The following is a 24270-nucleotide window of genomic DNA, read 5'->3' on the forward strand; positions in this document are numbered from 1 at the left end:
ATATATATATATATATATATATATATATATATATATCAAGTAGTGTACTCACTAATCCCACCGTATGAACTTCAAGTTGGACCGGTTTATAGCCGGTTTAAGGCCTTAGTCTGAGATAAAGGCCATAAGTGGGAGCAGTACTTCAACGTGTTAATTTAATGTGATTATATGATTGTTCCCCCGGAACAACCAGTTCATTTTGGAGTACAGTTTGGTCCTGTTAATGTATGCCCATGATATCTTGAACCGTTTTGTAATGAACGGGAAATGGTTGTGTTTATTGAGGACGAATTATTTTTTTGCCGGCTAAACAGATGGCGCGCCAGTTCCTCCGAGGACAGTGTTTAAAAGACTACAACGTGATTAGCACTCTTCTCATTCATATAATCCCATACCAAATTTAATCGGTGATGCTTCTCTGATGCTTAGTACCTTGATGAACCCAGCTCTGTTTCCACCTATTCGAATTTGGAGGCTGTAAGTGAGATGCGCCCACAAACTAGATTGCACATAGGGGCTACATTTGTAATTACATTCAGCTAGGAGTGTTTGTACTGGATAAATTTTAAGCTGATCGTCAGGTAAATTACGGGCCCAGGAAGTCCGTTTTTCGTCTAAAAAAGAAACCAGAAACATACGCGGTTATAACGACTGAATAACGAAACTGAGCGATCCCTAGTCTACGAGCGTAGGGTAATCGTTTTTTCGCCAGAAGTACATTGTCTGTTTGGCGATACGTCAAAATATGGTTAGCTTGGGTGCGTATACTGGTGCTTGATCTGATGGGGCGAGGAATTTAGCTTGCAAACAATTTGTCTACAACCGCACGCCATCAATGCGCTGTTGATTGGGCAGTTCCGCCCTAACTGATCGAGTCTATAGTTCACAAATGGTTTGTGACATCCGTCTATGTACTAATCCAATAATCCTTTCTCGTAATAATTTTATTCCCTTCTGCAATTTTTGTCTCATTGAGGGTGAATATTCTCAAATTTCAGTTGCTGGCGAACATACTGAAGCTCAACACTGATGTGCCTAATCTGGCCGTTAGCGAGGCATATGTGCAAGAGGCCAAGCCAAGTGGATCGGGTGCAAACCTTGCCAGGTAGGCTTTTATTACGGAAAAGGTTATGGTCGTGTATCTTCTTGAATTTATTTCTACCCCCTGAACAAATTTGCGCACAAAACCAACACACTTAAGTGTGTGTAAACATAAAACTATGATGAATCTGACTCGGCGATTATCGTCTCTTTCGGGCAGTCGCTTACATTGCTTACGTTCATTCGTCGGTCTGGTATTTACCCCTCCTAACAGTTAACACACCCAGCTTTGTCAGAATCTGTACTTGACCTTCTGACCACTGAGGACCGTCGGGGGTCGTTCGCGGCGTTAAGTGGTGCTGTAGGATCATTCTGACGTTCGTTTGCAATAATCGTGCTAATCTTGGTATAGCAATTAAACCTACCATAGTTTCACAAATGCCTTTTCATAAATTTTGAAATATGCGAAAACCGTAAGCAGTCGAGCTAGAAAACTGTTTCTACTTAATGCTGAGGAAAGTTTCAGATGCTGCTGTGATCACTTCTTTTGACTGAGTCCAGCTTACTACTGGGTCCTGGTCCCTCACAGATAACCAGCTTAATGGCCTACTACAAAGTGCGCATTTCAGTCACTCAGCCAAGGTATATGAATCTTTACCCCAGATGCATTGATATCACAGTGGATACACCGTTGTTTTCGAGCATACATGGTTTAGTCTCTTCTGATTGGTCGCTTGAATTATGACTTGCGAAAATAGATAATGAAACAAATTCGACGAATTTTAAACGATCTTTGCATATATTAGTTTTGTTTGTTGGGTACCGTGTCCCGCAGGGTTTATACAATTCGTTCGTCAATAATATGCTGTAAGCTGGTAATACACCAACATAAGTGTCTGAGTTGATCTTCCTTTGGTTTGTTTTTCATTCCGTTCATGCGATGTACCCTCGAAAAGTCTACCGCTGCCTCAAAAATCAGGCGAAAACAAAAACAACGTAGGATCTGTTACTCGGAAACAGGATCCAACCCATCCAACGGGGTCAATCAGTAATTTAGCGTGAGTAACAATGCTGAAATTGTTCATTCGGTTCTTAAAAACACGCGTGTTTATGCTTTTTGGGTTGCCGGAATTTGAGTTGGTTGCTATTCCACTCACTTCACCCAAATCCTTGCATATTTTAGCGTCAATCTCGATCCAAGGTCACCACATGTGTCACCTAAAGCAGCACATAAAGCTGCGCGGAATCGTCCAATTCCAAAGGTGTCCTGCTTGAGAACACAACCGGATAAATCTAAGTCAGTTTCGCCCACCATTCAGCGTCCAACCTCGACAGCACTTAATCGAAAGCGTGAGCAAGCGCGTTTGATCGGAAAGACCGCACTCAGCAACCGTCGCTGTGATGAAACCATAACATTTGTCGGGGAGGTGAGTTGATGCGTTGCTGGCTGAAATCAAATTTGAAGCACATCAATGCAGAACTTTATTGAAACAACGAGGTTTATCTTGGTAACTGTGTAGAGAAGTAAAATGGCACATGAATTAATCCGCAATCAGCATTAAGTGAGTCATAAAACTATTCAAAACCGCTTACTAATAAATTTGATAACCATAGTCAACATTTGCGAGGACTAGAGCGTTCTGGACGCTGTATGCAGCGGTTGCGCTTCGTTCTCCGCGCAATGGGGCATTTTTCGTGACAAGGATGTTTCCGCTGCGAGAACTTCTGAATCCCCAACCCATATCAAAGACACTTTCCGATGCTCAGTTAGCTTATGTACAAGAAAACTCTATATACTGCATCAAAACGTCACCTAGCATACAATAATCGGTCGACCAACCATAGAAACGTTTGTACCCACTAACAGGGTTGCCGCAGTGTCCTAGTGCACCGACCCTAGCCAACAATGCCAGATGCAATTTGATCGGAATTTCCCTGCTTTTCCATTTTTGAACAAACTGTTTGGTTGAAACGTAGATTCAAAGTAATGAATGGGAAAACTCAGGTAAAGCAACGCAGCCTGTGTTACATGTCCATAAGCGACAGGATACTTTGTGACATGGACTGCATTCAACTAAGTAGCATATTTACAGAATAAGTCCAATAATATAATGTATGCCCAATTACATCAGCGTTTCTGAACTCAAAGTGTCCTTCCACAGGAACAAACGGGTGTCCGAATTTTGGCGATTAGACTTTTGACTTACCAAGTGTCGGTCCGACGAATCTGATAGTTAAGGCGTTTGACACCCCCTTTCTCTTTCTGCTTGTTCTAAACTTTTGGTCTTAGCCTCCTGGCCGATATGGGGTAGGGACGCCTACGCTGCCACTACAAAACACCCTCAAACCTGTTTGGCTTAGTCAGTGAGATTCTGCTTGTGTAGGCAGGGCAGCATCCCACCAAAATAACCGGATGCACTTTGTATTTATTTACCCGTATCGCCAGTTATTTTCACGTCACAGCAGCCCCAGGGCTGTACATGCATATGCATGGGGCCCAAATTCTTCAAAAGAGCCAACACGGCAAGCCAAAAGGCTTAAAAAGTGGTAACGGTTCTTCGTTCATCGTGACGTCCACACCCGCAGAATTTCATAACAGATACCAAAAGCACTAGATAGTGCATCAGTGAGACTAGGCGAGTGAAAAGCTGGCACGATTAAAAATCACATGATGCCACTTATTCAGGTTTGTCCTACGACTAAGTGAAAGTGCGCATCCCAAAATGCTACTTATTCGGTTTGTCCTATGGCTACTTCAATCTCGGAGCATTGCGAACATGTTCCCCCGACGATAGCCTATGCGTCACCCCTTGGCACCTCAATGTTTCACCGTTCATTCTATCCAGTGAACCCGGGTTTGTACGGTGTAATAACCGGTTTGTTTAAGCCATCCCCGAGGCATTCCAGGATGTGTTTTCGCACTTCGTTGGTGAAAGTTCGATTTCGACAGCCTCCGCGAATTTAGTAAACACGCCATAAATTTGAGCTTTTCACAGGTGCGACTAAGACTGGTGGAGAGATCCCTCCCACAAGGAAACCAATTCCAATTTGTCAGCTTCCAGCTTTCAATCCTTCGTGCACGCAAAACACTCTGCCCCATCAATGGAACCAGGGAATTTTATCACAAAGCATAGTTTTGGCGGTGTGAATTTTTGGCACCATATTGCTCGTCTTTGAACCAAACAAAAAACTCTATCTTCCAGGAGCAGGAGGCACATGGAAACAAAAAAACAGTATACAAGAATTTGAAAGCTCCATCTGTGGACATAACCTCATTTTGATCGATAGACGAATGAAGTACTACTCATCCAAAACATGTCAAGCCACGATGCACACGATTTTTCCAACGACAGTATGAGGATTTTGGGGATGGCTGCTCGAAACAGTTGTCTCGCCACAGCCAGAGAGAGCAATGTTTTGTATCTTGACAAAATAGTGTGGGGTGATCAAAAGACTGCGATGAATTGTACGTTCACTTAAGGTAGTACTACATCTTGAAACCAGCAGGAAATGCCTATCAGTTGTTCGCCCAACTCAAAGAAGAGGACAAGCGGTCATGAATATCTCATTATTCATCTATTACTATGTGTGAGTCACATGTTCAGCCTATCAACAGCTCGAAAACTAGGTTTCAGTACCTTCATTATGATACAAACAGGCGCTGAACCATTACCTTGAGTGGACGCAGTTTAGGTACTTTAAGATGGTGTTCATTGTAAAAGAAACAACTACTGTGCATAGCGTTGAGGCTGTACAATAAACACTAGTTCTTACTGTCTGGGTCACCACAAACGAAGGAAAACAAGGCACCAGCATTACTGAAGAAAGGCATTTGCACGGATATTAGCTAACACCACAAATTCACTTTTGAGAACTTGGTAAGCATTGAGATTTTGCCCATTTTTTTACGTTTGTTCGTCAGATCAGTGAATTTAACTCTATTTACCACTAACAGATTGAATTAGCTCAAAATATTGTGGCAGCGTTAAGCAGTAATCTCAGTTACTTCGACCTAAACGAAGGCCAGCCAAAAGGAGAATTTTCTTTGTCGTTTCATGCTTCGGCTTGTTCGAATCCTATAGGCCTAGTACTTCCAAACACCCATACGATGCGCAATTCCTTAGGAGGAGTTGCTTCTTATCAGGCACTGACCACACAACCTCGTGATACCAGTCTCTACTTAGCTGGTGAGGATCGATCAACCGACCAATCCTGAAGTTAATTCAATGAAATGATCCAGCCAATGAGAGTGGAGCTTCGAGATTCGTGCTTGAAACGATCGAATACTAAGAGTTTGATAAATTTTCTGTAATGTGCTGTAATGTAATGCAGAGTACGCCCTGAGAAGAAGTAGTACCTACCCTTAAAATATTCTCGTATTTGAATGTTGTATTTTTACAGCCGAAAAGACATCTATTTTCGCCTTCATACAGTAACATAATGGTTGACACCCATATCGAAGGTTTTTATCATGTCTAGAAAACTGTGAGTGGAATTTTTGTTTGTTATAACCCTAGTTACAGCAGTTGACTACAACTTCACGTTCAATTTTTCATATCCAAAACCGAAGTTAAACCCTTCTTATCACCACGAAAAAATACCTTCAAACGTTTTATGATTTGTTCGTGAATTGTGTCCGAAGTACTTTCATTCCGTTGATTTGCTTTTGTTCTTTCATTCCCCGCAATCACACAGATTCTTTCCGATTCTGGCCCTGGTGCCTCGCTAGCTCAGAAAAACCCAAACCCGAAGTCGTCTAAAGGCGTGAGTTTGGGAAGCATTCTCGTTCTCTGCACTGTTGCTTTTTGCTACCTTTGACGTTGTCGCGCGCAAATGCATCCATTATGGTTCTTAGAAACGTCAATAGTGATCAAAACATCTAGCGTTCCCTTGTGTTATCCCTGGACTTGCTCATGGCAGTCTGGATGACCTAATCACCACCCAGTTGTCATTGCTGTATTTTTCGAAAAATTGATCACATTGTGCACTTCTAACAGATATTGAAGGTCCATCAATACATCCTAATCTTCTATTGGTCGGAAATTAAGTTCTGTTCACCAATCGTCACCCTCTGAGCGAACATTGTTGAGCCGCCTAGACACGCCTTTTTACTCAGTATATGATATGTTACAAATGTTGAGGGATTTTATGATAAGGAATCCACCTTTACAACAAGTTGTTCCAAATTACTACTGGATTTGTGCTCGTGGTGTGCTCCGGTGTCCTATCCACTGTGATAGCAGGCATTTCGACCACTTCCAACAGTGAATTAAAACAAGTGTGACTCTGTTCCTTTAACACAAGAAGCTTCATGTACCAACTCACCGATGTGAATCCACAAAAAACAAGGTAGAAGGAACAATTTCAAAGTTCACAACATGCCTGACTGACGGTAGATAACTGTCGAATTGATTTCGAACAAGGAAGAAGTATAGCTGAAAGGCCGCCCGTTGGGTTACATCGCTCCTAAGGTGCACTTATGATACACATATGGCTAACTTTTGATAAGCGAGCTCATCTTGGTCTGCACCGCGCTGTTTCTGCAGAAAATCATATCTTGCACTGGTACACAAATGACACTTCAGAACATTGGAATTCTTAAGGCGAGTCATTTTATATATAAATACATATATATTAAATACATATGAAATGCAATAGAATAGATTGTAATACCTACAAAATAAAGATGGTATAGAGATGAAAAACAGAGAGGCAACCTGAGGATCCGGGGTTTGGCTTGGTGAACCACTCGAGGTTTTCCTATGTTTAAGTGGTGGTGTCCCTTTTGATGACAGTGGGAGCAGTATACCACGTCACTCGAAATTCAAATGCACGTTTGGTGTTGGTTCGTGAAACCTAACCGATCACCAACAATCACACATGCTTTCTTTGTTGGCGCTGGAAAAAACGAATCAGTATTCCAATGGTAAAGTTATTCGTGAAAATACGTGAAAGTTCAAAATGCTTCTTCCATTGATATCAAGGTCATAGCTCAACACATCAAACTGTTCTTATACAAGCCTGCTTCAATAACTGTGAACAGAACAACGCATTGGTTCTGTGGTCGGAAAATAGAAACATTCAGTGTCTTCCACGAGGTTTTAATGTCAATTTGTTGTAAAAGTGAATAACTAGGAAGAATGGCATGGGTTGCTCGGTGGATGAATACTAGATCTAGTTCAGCAGATTTAGTAACAAAATTTTGGGACATTCTGTTGAAACTCCTGCAGTCAACAAAAGCCAACCCGGATCACGGGATAGTCCGTCATTTGGGATGGTGGTAAACCATATATATAGTTTTCAGCATCTTAGAGAGCATCGTGTTCTTCGGGAAGAAAGACTATAGTTCCAGCGACCTTGCTGATAATGTTTACACATCTCCGTGTTTGACCTCATTTAAATGATCCACAACATGATAAACCCATGGCTGTGAAGTTTCACTCTCATAAACATTTAGTGTTTACAGTGATTCTCCTTGTTTTTCTGCGAACACCTAATCCTTTTGTGCGCTAAATAGAACCGATCAATGCTTCACCATCAGCTCTTCCATTGAAGCTCACCTTCAAAATTATTTCGTTAGCGCGTGTCCGGTGATCACTAATCAGACCAAACTGTTGAACGCCGCTGCATTTTTCCTCGTAAAGCAAACCTTAAAAATGTCTTTTACTCCCCAGTAAGAGGACTGCATGGAAAATTTTCTAAACTTCACGTGGTCCATGGCTTATTTTATGATGATATAACACAGGGTGATGAGTTAACACTGAACATATATAGCTTTTCTGCAAGTTCTTTAGCTCACCCAGGCAATCTAAGGAGTCTGTCGAAGTCTCCCGCCGGCATTTTCGTCGGTCTTGGAAAGCAACACTGGTCCATGTTTTTGTTAGTAAATACTGATAAATCAATCCAAGTAATCACTTTGTTTGAACAACGGTTTCCTCATTTTATTCTGATGGACTATGAAATCCGTTGTTGGTAATCATGTGACCATCATCTCATTAATCATGTATCAAAGGACAACGTTTTGTAACGTCACTGTATCCGGATATGAGTAGTATGAGACGACTGCTCAGAATCTGAATTTAGCCCACTACCTGTTTACGGCCCTTCAGTTAGGTATACTGCCATAGAAAAACTTTATTTGATTTGTCTGGGTGTTAATGTTTTGGCACATATGTGTGGTGAAACTGTTGGTCCTAGTGACTCGATGGATTCTCTCCTATTCAATAGCATGCCGATGTACTTTCGTGTATTCAGTGGCACACAGGCTGCGCGATGGTTCATTTGCAACATCATCGAATAAAGTTGCCCTTCGTTTTGATGCCAACAGTATGGGAGTCTGTCTACCAGAAACTCCATCAAGACTCCAGTTGTTGAAATCTCATCTTCACGGACCACCGTCTTGTAGATTTGAAGATGGGATGATTTTTAAAGTTTCGGGATAAAATCCTGTTTTCATGTACGCTAAAACTGTCTGTGGATGGCGCGTTTAAGATGTAGGTTGTATTCCCCAACGGAATCCACGACGGTTCTTTGGTATTGCGTGTGTACTTCCTCTGAAAGTGTATCCAAGTTTGAAGGACTCAGTTTAAAGAATTCAGCACCGAGTTGAGTTTTTAGTTAGACTAGCCCAAGTTATTTGGAAACTATTTGCGGGAATACGTATAAAAGGGGTTAAATTCCCTACAAGAGACACTTACTGAAAGAATTAAACTACCTTGCTTGTGTGGTCATTTTGTTCGGGGGGGTTCGTGGATATATGATATGAAACATAACGATGATCAGCGCGCGATTATGTCCAAAAATATTGGAAACGGGGGGGGGGGGGTTCGTGGATATATGATATGAAACATAACGATGATCAGCGCGCGATTATGTCCAAAAATATTGGAAACCAAACCACTTATTCCTCATGTGACTTTTTCAAGACCTTCAACCAAAGCATACGTGACAAGTAAAGGATATTTTGCTCTGTTCCTCCTGCAAACCCACTCACCGACTAATTTTAGAAGCGTTCTTTTATTACGATCTCTATGGGTTTTGACACAAAGACCGTTATTGGCGTGAATAATATAGTAAATTGATCCTAACCACAATATGCATATGACCCAGTGATAGATACGGATAGTTGGGTCGTAGTCAACCTTTCTGATAACTTACTACATCAACAGGTATTTTATTTGCTCCATCCCATAATATTAGACCACAGAAACTGAAAAAGCATCCAGATAATAAGAGCTAGACACCGATGGATGTAAAATGGCTGTAGTTTATTCTGTGCCTTACTTCGTCTTGGTTCTCATTCAGATTTGTGTAGATGTGCGTGGTATGGACGGGGAACAATCATTTGCTTGCCTCCCTATTTAGACTCTTGTGTGACATGTAGAACTTCACTCTCCCAAAGCCCATGATTATAATCTTTCAATCCAGCTAATTAAGATTCTGGGCTTTAATAGTTCAAAGTCGCTTGATAATTTTCCGCGCTGGCTTATCCTCAAACAAATGACAAATTAGTCTGTAGTTTGTTTCCTGAAATATACCGCTTACTTGGTAACTAACCTGGCTGACAGTGGCGGTCAGTGTGGCCGTTATGCTCTTCCTCGAGTTGTCCAGTTGAGTGTAGACCGGTTGTTTATCTTGGTAATTTGCTTACATCCGTTTCGTCAGTAGTCGTGGGAGCGATTTCACGAAATGTGGTAAGTAATTGGTACAGACTTGGGAACATAGGTTCTCTTGAGAAGGAAGAAAAAGCTTCCTCGTGGAACCCTGGCTATTTTGTCATCCGGTTTAATGAACTGTTTCCAGCTGTCATAAATATTCCTTATAGGCACACAGGGATTCGAGAGATTTGTACTTCTTTCAGAGGCAAGTTTGTTGCGTTACCGAACCGGCTGGTTTTCGAGGTCAGCTGTTTATTAATTCCACTTTCGATACCGCCTCAGAAACTTTCCGACAGCTATTACGAAATTCGCTCTTCTTGGTGCTCATCAGACGCAGTCCCTCCCCTAGTCCAGTCCCCTGAGCACGAGTCCGACCACCGACTGGTTTAAATTCGCTCTTCTTGGTGCTCATCAGGTAGACGCAGTCCCCTAGTCCAGTCCCCTGAGCACGAGTCCGACCACCGACTGGTTTCCATTTTTAGAACACATTCTAGTTTCAAGATGAGCACGAGCAATTGAATCAGTGGGAGGCAAAATGGCTCTCCTCCACCGTTCAGTAATTCTGGAGGACACTCAGCTGTTCTAACAGCGCGATGATGCATCAAGGCAGAGTAATATTCAAGATTTCAGGAACTGATGCTACGGAGTCAGGTGGCTTACTCAACTCTCATTGGAAATATTGCAATTTAGACGTTGGTTTCCAGCATATATCACGTTGTCAATGTTACCTTCGATTGACTCATTTACGAAAGGCCCAATAGGTCACATTTTGCGAATTAACTAAAACAGTCCCAGTACATCCCTAAGCATATTGAATTTTATGTATTAATCACTTAACACTTGGGACCCTGGATGGACTAGCACCCTCTAGTACGACTCAACGGTAGATTGTCGCGTCGCGATACGAAGCATTTTCTTTGCGACCGAAAACCACATCGATTTTGAGCAATTTAGATCTATAATGAGAAAAAGTAGAAAAGTGCCTCAGCTAAGCAGACAAGTACTGGCTTATCGCAAACATTCCAGGTGCCTGTGCCTTCAGTTACTTGTCCAGAAAGTTTTGTGTAAACTTAAAACATGAACAACAACAAAGTACACTTTTTTCGGTATACCTTACGGTTTTCTGCCAGCTCCGTGGACTCAATTTTGACAAATGGACCACTAGGTATAGCTATGCTTGTTCATGTGTTCGTTGGCGACAATTGTGCTTCGTGAATTACAGTAGATCTGCTGTCCAGTCAAGTCAATCCACAATTTTATTGTGTGCATTGTCAGTCCATTTTGCAGAGTGCGCTCAACCTTACACATCCTATTTGTAGGCATGAGATTATATAATCTCCCTGCTCCAGATGTAACGCAGAACTATGGAAGAATCTTTACGACACCTAGTAAATTGGTTCTGTGTGCATACTAGCAGATTCATCAGTAGCTCTGCTTAGAGTTGACGTATCTCGTTTCGTATCTTGTTTCCAAATCAAGGAATGTCGGAATTTCGTGCCACAAGCTCCTGTCAGATCAACTCCTTCAAGAGGAAAACCGATGTCAGTGTCCACGGGCAACAAACCATTCACTACACAGTTTCGAGATAGCTTGCGAGGATCTCCACGCCTACCGTCTCGCCCCGTCACTCGTGGAAGTTCCCTCATTAGAGGCACACGCTCTGGACGTGGAGGGGTTGGATATCAAACAGGTGGGTACACAAATTAAATTTGAATGCCACTGGGACGAATTTCGTCATGTTTTCGCTTATTATTACTGTGACTGTCTGTGAGTCAGTCGAAGCTTTTCAACAGTTGCAAACCGAGTCACTGGATTCATTAGCGTTTAAAGGCAATCACTGTACACTTTCATGTCTGCCTCATCTGTTCTGAGTCTATGACAGCCTTTTTTCTTTAGTCGCAACACTGCACGGAGTACTACTCAGCCCCTCACCTCTTGGTTAGTAGTTAGTCCGCTTGATCCACACTGTGCACAAGGACTCATGAAGTATCATGAGAAACACACTCAAACGATCTATGTGTACGATGAAACACTCTGCCAATCCATTTTTGTACTTAGTACATAACATTATGTCCCAAAGAGAACCATTTAACAAAGGTGGAGCAACAGACAAGGCACTATGTTCAGGAATCCATTAGGAGTTAGCCATTTCTCAATCCGAATAGCAGCCTACTTCGATATGGATGCGTGCATCAACCCAAAAACATAAACATTCAAATGCCAAAAGTTGTCTCCATGTGAAAAAGATCTGCAGTTGTCCCCAAGAATATCATCAAAGCTCACAAATGTCCAATCTACTTTCGTCTCTTCCAGTAGGCTCGACTGATAACAAAGTCTACTTGAGCCGACTCTCTTCTCCGGATCTTCCGATTGAAGATGAAGAACAAACGACAGTTCCAAGTGATTGGTCTATTAGCAGTAACGTGAGACGTATTCTCGGACAATCGGACTATCACTTCCCAGGGCCGGATCACGCCAATTTTGCGTCCCGTAATATACCCACAGACTGTTCCCACAGAGAGGTAAGTACAGGGCTTTTTGGAATCCGGCCTGATGTCTATGAGGCACTGTTCGCCGGCTTGTCACCAAGTTACTGATGTATCTTTACAAACGCAGTCAGTACCGCTAAAAGTTTCGTTTGTTAGTTCACGACATGGAAAAGAAAGGCGGGACAACATCAAACCGACAGTGCATGATTAGAAGGACAGCCTTTTTATTTGTTGCACATTCAAATATGGGGGAAAAATTTTCTCACGCAAAGGAAGCCCATTATTTTTTATATAAATGTCCCTATAATATTCCCCTTTCGAATCGAACTCTTCCACAATCGAACTTGTAAAATGACTTGAGGACGTGACTGCCCCAATTGATGTGCAGCTTTTTGGACTTTGTTTGTAAGAGTTAAACTTGCTTTGAGCGTCTAAGTGACTTTCATTTTCTATCCAGTTCCTGGGAAGTTTTCCAGTAAGATTTTATCAAGATATCTTAAGAGATATAAAACGGTGTTTCAGAACGATGAAGTGTGCGATTATTGATTGAGGAAACTACTCCGCATTCTATAAATTTCCGAAAAGTTTACAAGTTGCTGTTTGTGATTCTGACTACTCAAAACGATTGTCTTAGCGCATCAATTAATTCGGGAACAAAAAGCTTGGATACAACGTCTATAGGCTTTGGTTTGTCTAGTCTTACTCATGTAAAAAGTAGAATATGTTTCCTATTCAGCCGACTGTTCTTACAGTGACTCTGTTGCAAAAGTTATTCATTTAAATGATGACTGAGATTGACTTGCGCTCGAGTTCATGAGCTTTTCTAATCATCTGGAATCCGCAGTCTGGTTCACATTCCATAATAACAATAATTATTTACAAGCTAATTGATTGCGCTCCAAATTTCGATCAGAATCCTATAACAATCACAAGCCTTTGTTCGCCCCTTGAGCGAATGTGAACATCAAGTGGCCATATGCACATCAGGTCTGTCCTGCTTCTTTGGGATAACAGATCTGCTTCCTGAAATAGGGCGAACGAACTCCACATGAAGATATTAAATTCGTGGGACACCAAGTTTGGGGATCCATTTTGCCCTAGAAAACATCAAAATGGGTAGCAAGGCAAAGTGTTCTTCATTGATGTGAAATTGCCATAAAGCCACCATTTGTGGGGATCAGACAATACTGATCAACGAGCCCTTACCATGAACGATCTTCATTTCACACAAACCCGTAAGCAGTATTTAAGAGGTGCATTTGTTTGGAGGTTGACAGATAAACTAATCAGCTAGATCAGGTGGAGAACGGCATACTATACAGTTTGAGAAGTAATAAATATCCACCGGGAAGGGGCAAAAAACAGAATCACATAGAAACGAAACCAAACAGGAGAGTTTTCTCCAGTCGCTTCATCAGGTAGCACTAACTGTTAACGGTGAGTGATCTCCATGTAAACGGACGATAAATCTTAGGATTGGGCATATTGGATGCAGTGTGAACAACAAGGAGGAATAAGTGAGTTAGCATGATGTTTTGATCACTCCAGGTGGGCTCGAGGAGATTATGGTCTTAAAGTTGTTTTGATACAAAAGACATGGTGTGTGTACCGCGTCACAGTGCATGGTGAACAAAACACATCAACCATTGGTGATATTAGACTGCTGATTCATGTATCCACTTCGAGAAAAACAACTAAAAGTGGCCTCTTATGGAAAAGTTTTGAAAGTTAATAGAATTTTCAAGGTCCTTTTTTCCAGCAAATCGTCCTTATAAAAGACTCGCTTTTACTTCCGATATATGAGCTTGATTAAAGTCTTGCGTTCGTCTTGGGAAGCATACAATTGCACAGAAAGGATGGTTTTTTCATTTTTGCACTCAAAAGGAACCAGTTTACGTGAAAATGTCAAAAATCACGTCGGGGATTGTTTTTCAATGTTCTTAGCCAAGGACGCATCAACTAGTACGTCTGCTGGTGAATCGAGTAGCTTATGCGGTCACGAGGTGTTCTTTGCGGTCATTCGTTGGCTAGGCAAAGATATGCGCTGTCTGCCTCCATGAAGCTGGGTCGTGGAACCGACAGAAGTGAAAAAGTGCAGGCTGATCGACAGTTTAGTAGGTTAGATGTGTACACTATTAGTGACATTCTTATCTAAGATGCATAGGTTGGTCTCATCACACCTGATAAACCCCTGCCCACGATCTAATTCGTGTCAGCTGCATGTAAACCTGCTATGGTCCTTTGGTCCTCTGGGTCAGTCTATCCCGATGACTCTTGCTTTCCTCATGCTTGAGAGCTCCTGTCCATCGAAAAATTGGGTTTACCACAGAGCTGAATATTCAAATTGTTCACAAATCTCTTTAGCACTGTCTGACGGCTGAGATCCATAGTTCAAGCATATCGATGTTGTTTATCATGAAAAGCAATTCACCGACCATTTTGTCCTGACCGCGGCTTTTCGACATAATCTACTAGGATCAACGTCACTTCATTGTACTTGGAGACTGACCATACCCACCTATGTGGTTGCAGCCTAACTTCTGATTGAGGCGGTGTTAATGGGTGGCCTAACTAAGTTTCCTGGTTATAGTACTTCTCAACTGAATGTGACAAGTAATGTTACCTCATGCTCCAGCCGCAACGAACCATGAACAAGAGATTCCATCGCTTCTTTCACTACCATCCTTTTGAGTAGCAAATAAGTGTTCATCTGTACATACACAAAGTGCTTGATGAAGCTTTGCGGACTAAACCCAACTGATGAACCTCAAAAAGGACGAAACCGGCAGTGGGCTTCCAAGAGCTTTAGTCCGCTTCATAAGTAATTTCATACGGGGAAACCCTGATTCTAGTCCTCAAAATGTTACCGCTTGTGAGATCCTTGATAATCGTGAGAAATTAGGGAAAGTCAGCAATCCTATTCTTGAGATGATAATCACTTTGATGCATGACTAGTTCATGATGTTCGATGAAAACCAGGTCGTTCTCTTTTATCGATTATTTTAAGAAAGAGTTGCAGAACAGATGCAATCTCGGAGAATGGTGTGTGTGTGTGTGTGAGCCTGTATAATCTCATTCTATAATGTCCCATGCTTCGGTAGGAGTGTTCCAAAAATTTCTTAAACACCAAGACAAGAATATGTTTAGTTTGTAAACCGAAAATTGAAGGCACACGCGTTTGCACTAATGATGACGCGCGGTCTCTCGAAAGTTTAATGATCAGTATATGGGTAGATAATGATGTCTTCCTATAGCCAGACTAATCCACTTTGTCAGATTTTGAAGTCATCGGTACACAGTATTGCTGAGTATGCAAGTGGCATGAGAGAAGGCAGGAGGCAAGACTATACACAGGGAAGTCAAGGAAATATGTCAAAAGCATTCAGACGACTGGGAAGAATGTCTCCAATTCGTACTTTAGATATCAGATTGATGAGGAATGCTTATAACCAACGAAGTAAAGGACTATAAATTCCGGGTATTTCTTACAAGTTTATCAAAGTGCATTGTGGAAAATCACATTTGGAACATTCGAAAATATTCATATAGGACCGGTGATTGATCTAGAGTGCTGAAAACGTCAGAGTGGAAGAGTAAAATTGGTAGGTTAAACCATGTTGGTTTAGGAGGCTGCTTGAAATGAAGTTGTTATTAGCTACTTCCATCAGTTAACAGATATTTTGGTAACTGTAGCTGGCTAAGTCAGGAGGCATCACGCAAATGGGAGAGAACTCACTGCATTCAAAGATGGGTACTGTCATCATGGAGAGCACATTCTGCAACACCTGCTCACAAGAAATACTCCCATTGTCAAAAATCCTCTGTCACCGTATTACTTGCTTGCTGGTTTCCCATCACACAAAAAAAACGATTTGGCATACCTGTAGTGACAATAAATGCTGCTACCGTGTTGAGCCATAGCATAACACAAAAGTACAGATGCTTGATAAGAAAAAACGTCCCGGAACGCACATGAATTATTGCGCACAAGTGTTTTGCCCCCCAAAAAATCCCAAGGCGTACAAAACTACAAAAACTTACTTTTCATGTTGATACAACAGAATACCCTGCAACCGTTCCAGTTGGTAATGGTAAGAGTTGCAGATGTTGGTAGCATCCAGCCATCTATCCAACATCCATCGTGCGTTAGGGAGGAATTAGGCTTTCTTCAGCCCAGAAACGTTATCGTGGAACACCGGAGATCCGGGGGAGAATACTTTCTGTTCTATAGCACGCACATTCGTACAATGCGCAACAAAAACTTACTTTTCATGTTGATACAACAGAATACCCTGCAACCGTTCCAGTTGGTAATGGTAAGAGTTGCAGATGTTGGTAGCATCCAGCCATCTATCCAACATCCATCGTGCGTTAGGGAGGAATTAGGCTTTCTTCAGCCCAGAAACGTTATCGTGGAACACCGGAGATCCGGGGGAGAATACTTTCTGTTCTATAGCATGCACATTCGTACAATGCGCACCCATCCTCTGGACTTATCATCATTTTTTTACCGTCGCTTTTGATAATATGGTTTTTTCACTTAGTCCTCTGCCTTGTCGGAGTCTTTCCAAAACCAAAGTAACTGAAAGTATTAACTGCAGAGGCACCGTTTGTTACAAAACTGCACCTGATTTCTCTTATAGTTTTGTTCACCTACCAGACAGTGTCATTAAAAATTTTAAATTTGCGTAGTTTTAAGCACCGTAATTCATTTTGACGACGTTTCGCTATCTGGCACATCTTCTAAGGCGGGAACTCTCAATGAATTAAATTTTTATGGCAGATATTCTGGCGCTGAAACTATTTCCTGATGCATACCAAACTAAGGTGATAATCACTCGATTGGTAACCAATAAATCTGTTCTCTCTTTCTTTCGCCATGATATTCATTGTTCTTACCAAAATAGTTTTCTATTTAAAATCCTATTGCTGGTAATTGACTCTATTTGATTGCGATATGACTTGGGCATACGCATAACTGACCCTGACGTTGTTTTATGATTCCATAGTTTTGTCAGCCCCTAGTGAACTTGTTATCTCAACATTTTTTTCAGATGATTTGCTTGAATTTCTGATGTATCTTTGTGTAACTAAAACTGCAGTGTTTCGCTAACTCTTCAGGTTGTACGTTTATGCGTATCATTTGATGCACTAAAAGGTGACTGCCGAATAAAAACTTTAAAAACGTATTTTTTTCGAATACGATGGGGGTCAGTTCTTGGAAACTTTGGTATTAAAGTTCTCCTATTGCATGACACCGGTCTCACTATTGGAGTTTCCTACGTGGTAAGCTGTGTAAATATGGAGACATCTCCAGCTGCGAGGGATAGTTCATGAATCACAATCGAAAAAAAGACTGAATATTGGTGAGATGGCTAATTGGGAGTGAGATGGCTCAGTTGCTAGAACGCGAATTTACCAGATAGAATGTCCGTGGTTCGAACCCGACCTTTGCCTCTCGACTTTTCCAGTCTTGACTTGGTAAACTTGGAATAATCCCAGCATTCGTGCTCCCTTCTTGTGGCATGTAAGTTAGGCACCGAAAGGGTGCTGCAGCTAAACGATTTGTATTTATTTTTTGGCAATGTCACACCTCTTTGGTGTAAAAGTGACAATTTGAACTACGGCTTATGGTGTGCCCATGAAAACACTTTTGGATCCCAGACCAAAACAAGATGCCTTACGTGACACGTAACTCCTGTTCATTCTACCGCATATCATTCGTAGTAGCTATATTTCACCTCCTTTTTCTGCTCCTGACAGGTTTCTCAGGACACTGAATCCAACACAACTATTCGAGCGACTAAGCCCAATAACGATGCCAAAAAGGAGACCTCCGGAAGTACAAGTTCAATTGATTGGGAAGAAATCGAGCAAGTGATACAGCGACATTAAACTGCTCCGCAGACTGAGTTTTTCCAGTGATTTCGTGGTTAGCGGCACCTTTCCGCGGTACTGTTCCGTTAGTGTTACTCAGCCCACACCGTTACCCCTCCGAATAGTCAACTGGGCTCGTGCTGCACATTACGGCTTGTGTTGCAACTGTTGCTGTTACGCGTTTGTTGCATGTTGCCTTGTGAAAATTTGTAAAATTTCTCCCTGGGTTGGCTGTTGCCACATTGTTGTTTTTAGAGCAACCTGAATGGTGGAATTATCTATGCATGTCCAGAAGCGCAAAATGACAAAATCTCTGGCATTTTTCTGTAGGGGGAGCAAGCTTGATACTTCTTGTAAGTTATGGTAATCGTATCATGTTCTGTGTCTGCCCATTACCTTGTATGGACCCTGGCTACTTCTCCTCCTGATCGTTGTTTCGTGTTTCGCAAGTTATCTTGCGACAGCCTGTGACGGGGCGAATTGGAATCGCCACAATTTTGTTCATGGGGCACATCCACGATGTGCCAATGGAATCGTCGGATGGATGGGGAGGGCGCCGTCTTACTGTTCACCATTTTCAATAACTGGCGAGCGTATTCTCCTAATGATACATTCACACAATCAAATTAACGCTGGTGTGCATCCGGTTACTTTCCCCTTAAGGCTGTTACGCTACTCACATCGGCGTGCATTTGACCGGTGAAAATCCGAGAGACGGTTGTCTCTGAAGCTCTGCAAACGTTTATCCGTTGAAAGTGGTTTTGATTACATAAGCAGCCTCCGAGGTGTTTTGATGTCATATAAGTTGGATTCTGACGTTAAAACTCCTTTACTTTGCAAAGACACAACCTAGTGCTTAGAGTTTGGCTCGCGTGATGAACCGCCTGCTAACCAATTAGTCAGTTTTCTTCAAGATTTCTGTTCACAGTCAATTAAACCAGTAGCTTATCTTCAGAGAACCGTCATGGTATACTTTCTACCACGTCCTATTAATTAGTTCCCTGAGGGGAGCGTCTGTGTATGGACGTATAAAGCCCTGCTCGGACATAGAACTATAGACCAAAGGACGAAGGTCACATGTGCATCGTTGCCCGTTACTCGAGGGTTTTGTGGAGAGGAACTAAGGCGAAGCAACCACCAGTTTTGGACTCCATGGGAGAGACTGCCATCGTCATGTGCGTTTTTATCAGTTTTTGGTTCCATCAAAGCTGTGGCAAACCCGGAGTGTTTCTGCCACCTCTGTTTTGTTCAAAACAGAGTCAAGTGGTTTTTTAGGAGTCCGACTTCAACAAGCCGTTCTGGGCTTGGGATAGTATGGTATATGTGTTGAGGATGTAAAAACCAACGTTCGTTTTAACTCCGTTGAATCGCATGGAATGGTTCAGCCTCCCTATCAGTTTCAGTTTTTTGCTAGAAGCATGACACAATCTCGCCCTCCGAACCTTCCAACCATGTTCCGAGTTCTTTTTGAATGCCGGTGTAAGTTAAAGTGTGCACATGGTTAGAGAGCAGTTACTGTACAGGTGACACAACAACAAATATGCGTCAACCAGACGAATTCACCATGGTCTCTGAGTAGACTCGTTAGTTAAACCAATGTTTGCTTCAGCTCCCGGAAGCATTTTCCTCAGTCTCTGTGGCATGCCTCCATGGCATGCCTCTTTCGCCGCAACCTTTACACATGCGACTTTAATGCAGGTGGCGGTACGGAAAAGACGTTCTTTCCAAGATCCTTGGAGATAGCCTGTGTTTTTGGAGTTCCTCTAGACTGCGGAGACCGTCACTCCTGTTTGATGGTGAGTTTCTGTGGCGTGAACTCCAGATACTCTGCATTTTAGTTATGCTGCTATGTCCGAATGTAGACATCCCATGTCACTGAATGCTAAACCCGAAAGCTCAGAGACATTTAGCTCACCTCGGTTGCCGTGTTAGGCCTAGGGCACCTACATTTTTCACCAACAACATTGGGAAAGATGCTTGCCCAATCATCTTGAAACGGTAGCTTCGAAGGGAACCATCTCATTCAACATCTGCTCCAAAATCCAAATAGTATCCACAAAGCGAAAGTAAAAAAAGATTTCAACGTATAAAATATTAGCCACTTATATCCAGCTCGCCACACTTTTAGCGTCGACAGTCGTGTTTCTCATAAATTTCCCGGACGCTTAAGCATCCAACATAAGTCTCTCCTTAAAGGACCGCAGAGCATCACCAGTAGTAGAAACTAGTGCGATACGGGTCAACGGCTCAGGTTATGCCATCTCAATCTGTGGTGCAATGGACAATGATCTTTATGTTGATGTCTGCTCAAGGTTATTGCTGGACTCTGTGACGACAAGGTTGTTATTAAATGTGACAGGTGCTTTGCCCTCAAAAGGCCGATTCGCGTGAGGAAATAATCCTTTAGTAATCGCACAGTATTGTCAGCCACTGATCTTACCGAGCTTACGTGTGGTTTGCGTAACATTATTGCGAACCCATTGCCAGTGAGTGGGATACATAGTCTGATGCACTTGTGAGCACCTTTAGCTTACCAACGAAACCGCTAACTCTCAGAGACGTTCCATTCTGTGTATCTTCACTATGTAGTAGTCCTCTGGGCTTCTTTTCCCATGGTTATCACCAGACAAGTGTATGCTACAATCCCTTTGCAAAAGTGAACTTGGTTGAGACGTCCTGTTAAACGATGCCGATCGCATTCCCTGGTGGATATCGTGACCTAACGTCAGTAGCCGCCATAACTTGCGGTTGCCCAGTTGCATAGAGCCTTAGCAGGGTAATAGTATTCCACATGCCCAACTTCATTTATTATACGGCGCTTTTGGGATTTCATGCAGCGTGGCAGTATGTATTTGTTTCACGGTGAACGCTGAAGTTCCGACTTTTCACTTGTTCTCTCTAGGGTGTGTGTGGCACTCCGTACCTCTGTTTCAGTACCAACGTTGGGGTTGAAAGCTACGTGTTTGGACTCGGGGTAGCGGATCTAATTGAAGCGAGTAAAAAGGGCTACTTCTAGCTTGTTTTCGAAAAACTGCATAAATGTTCTCTACTACGTACAAAGCATGTCTTCTAGACTTTATGTCCCTGTTGCAAACTCACAAACAACTATTCGTGATGTATGATATAAGGTTTATACAACCTCAGTCCGTTGCGTGCATGGTTAGCTACAGCAAACTTTTTTTTACCGAAACTGGAGAGAAATTAGCCTCCATGGCCTCGGTTGACGCAGACTAAAGGGGTCCAGCTGAGGAGCTTTGTAGTACCTGCTGACCGACTCCAGCGAAATGATTGCAGGTGCCCACTAATTGTTCGGTGTTCTCATGTACTGAGGCTACAGAAGATTGCATCTTGATCCCTACATTATAACCACTACTTACTGAACAATGTGGGCGGGGTGAGTTAAGAGTGATAAAGACCGTGGAATTCAGTCACTTTTTCGCACAGAAGCTACATGCGATTAACACATCTGTACTAGATGTGAAGCGCTTAAGTGATTGAATTCATAATAGCAGCTTGGGAAAGCTGGCACTTAATTTGAACAATGGGATATTGTGCATAGGTGGCAGACTTAGTTACCCAAACTTCAGTTGAGCAGCAAAACACTCAGCGCTTCTTCCCAGCTACATATTTGTTAGAACCTTGGTCGATGGATTTGAACGGCACGGCGGGGTATCTCAAGCCTCAGCCTTAATCCGACAGTGGTATCGGAATATAAGAGAACCGACAACGTTAAACGAGTAGCCGGTCCGTGCACTCGATGCAGGCGCAGGCTTGTCACATAAAAAAATAGCCCATGTGGGTAGTAGATAGTTGTGAGGCAAGTTCCTGTGGCTTAATAAGAAAACTATCTGAGAATGGCGCCATCAACAGAGATACTGGAATGGTGTTTACCGGGTAGACGTGATTGAGCTTTTACTTCCTCGAAGACAAAACTTGTGGCAGTAGCGAACTCAAACCATGTGCATCAGTGGTTGATGGGTTTCCCTGGAGAGGAGCTAAGCTTTAAGTGGAGAAAAAAATTCGGGGCGTCCGCTGAGTCAACATGGAGAATCTGTAACGGACTTGGGACCTTATTAGCGTGTTGGATCCAATAAACGAGCAAAGTAACAAAATGACAATAAGAAAAAATAAGCAATCGATAACGACTCGCGACTGCGTAGATCCAATAGTCCGCCACACCGATTCCAATGCATTAACCGGCTGTGAAGGAAATATTCACTTTTAGAGATTTTCCACTGATGATTCATGTGTGAGTGGTATGTTCCACGATTGGATAGTTTATCGCAGCAAACATATGTCACAGGAAGTTAATGTGACGTTCAACGATTGAGACCTAGCCCCACTGGTTCGGCAGTCAGCAACCAGTTCAACGGAGCGTAAATCTACTGATTCAGCAAGAAGTCAGCAAGTCGCGCCGAAAACTTGTGTCTTGGTACCATTTTTCTCTTGATGTATTTATTGCTACAATAAAACAAATGTCTTGATAAAATATATACAACAGTTACAAAATGTAGTATAAGTTCCGGAAACAATAGTAAATGAATGTGACAACGGATTACAAACACTACAAATCTGACGGACGGCGCTTCGTCTTTGAAATTTTCCGCGTCTCTTCTATTCGTAACCCCCGATTCAGTGTTGCTTTTGCATGTATACACGAATTGTTCGTTCCTGCTACTTCAGTCATTCGACCTTGAGGTCATCTTGTCATTTTTGCACGCGTGACATTCTCATATGTGAGCCTGTTTTGTTAATTTGGTTTGCACTTTCACGGTCCTCGTAGACCATTTGTTGTGGATGAGTAACTACGGCAGAGATTGTAATTTTTGTGACTTTATGTTTTACATTATTAGTACCATATAGAAACCCAGCTCCTACATTTTTTCGCTTGTTCGAAGGTTCTTGTATTGCGCATCGCTCGGCGATGTCGTTTGGCTACAATACGCTGAACTACTGGAAAACGCAAATAAAATTGGACTTTTAGCGCTGTCAATCTATGCAGTTGGTGTCTTGCATGTCACACACAGTCCAAGATGGCAGTCTTTATGTGCTTAAGCGGAATTCCGCCAGATGCGCTTTCAAATAGGACCAGATGACGGCATTTCATACGCTGGTCAATCCCAGAGGCAATCAAGTCACATATGAATTGACGTTTTTGTCAAGATTTGCTGGATTGCATGTTGAATCAGGTGTTTAGAGAAATAAAATCTACATAGAATATATAGATGAGGTCCGAGCCTCTACGGTGAACTGGCGGGGAATATACGAATAATCAGCTTTTTAGTACCCGGTGCTCACGTACTTTGGGACTATTAAAAACAAATGCTAACCAGATAAACGTCAGGAAAGGAGCTAATGTTCAGTAGCTGAAAAAAAATGCTTCAAGTTAAGATAGCGCTAATGCACAATGGTCGCAGTTTATTGTCAAAACGGCAGACCAAATGTTTCTTTTGAGCTACTAGGTATGAGAATCAGGAAGAAGAAAATGAATAGAGGATGTGTGGCTTAATTCCGGGACAGGTCTTGTGGGACTAACATTGACAAGCCTAAATGTCCAGAAAGCCTAATGTAGAAGGTAAAAACTGGAGGCTATAGCAACTGAGGGAGGGAATAAATGAGAAACTCCAGTTTCTCTCGCATTAGAGCTTTAACGAAGAAGCTTTCTCACCCGCCCACGGACTTACACGTTCATCTAAATTGTCCACAGAACACATCAGCGGCTAAGTGATCAACCATTAGTCAATATACTCAAACCGCCGAATTTTTCGGCACATTTTTGACAACTCCGTGCGTCACACACTCAAATATGCAGCGAAACAACTGCTGCACATGGGTTTTCGGAGTATGATGAGAATATGTTTAAAGTAAAACGCCTTACTCCCGGCACTACGAGACTACTGTTCATATCGCAACATATCTGTGCCATATTGTAAACCCCACCTTTAAATGTGACGAAAGCGTATAATCAAAATGTAACACATTATTAAAACATTCTTTGCCAGGAGTGTGGGTGCCAGTTACAAAACATGTCTACGCACGAGCAAAAGTTTTACTCACAAATTCTAAAAAGACTAGGGCCGCAATTCTGCCGAGCGACTACTCCCAGAGGTCTTCAATCGAAATAAAGAATGGCTTATCAAATTTGGCGGAATAAACTGTTGTACGAAATTGGTGGGATTAGTTAGCGCGCTATAGCGAAAATTTCA

At 42.3% G+C, this 24270-nt stretch overlaps 2 protein-coding genes across 2 annotated transcripts in view; one reads left to right on the plus strand and one right to left on the minus strand.

Moving 5' to 3' along the window:
• The window catches only part of T265_06218 (hypothetical protein), a gene marked incomplete at both ends in the record, with an annotated part of 38804 nt that extends 20513 nt beyond the window's left edge, over positions 1-18291 (plus strand). The window contains 7 exons of the mRNA XM_009171426.1: positions 999-1105; positions 1998-2099; positions 2225-2468; positions 5737-5805; positions 11178-11388; positions 12012-12220; positions 17951-18291. Coding sequence (XP_009169690.1) covers positions 999-1105; positions 1998-2099; positions 2225-2468; positions 5737-5805; positions 11178-11388; positions 12012-12220; positions 17951-18082 — 1074 coding nt within the window. The remainder of the gene's footprint in view (positions 1-998; positions 1106-1997; positions 2100-2224; positions 2469-5736; positions 5806-11177; positions 11389-12011; positions 12221-17950) is intronic.
• T265_06217 (hypothetical protein) overlaps positions 1-24270 on the minus strand; it is a gene marked incomplete at both ends in the record, with an annotated part of 53214 nt that overhangs the window by 24543 nt on the left and 4401 nt on the right. The window lies entirely within an intron of this gene.

Source organism: Opisthorchis viverrini, assembly GCF_000715545.1.
Source record: "Opisthorchis viverrini unplaced genomic scaffold opera_v5_128, whole genome shotgun sequence".
Classification (NCBI taxonomy): Eukaryota; Metazoa; Platyhelminthes; class Trematoda; order Opisthorchiida; family Opisthorchiidae; genus Opisthorchis; species Opisthorchis viverrini.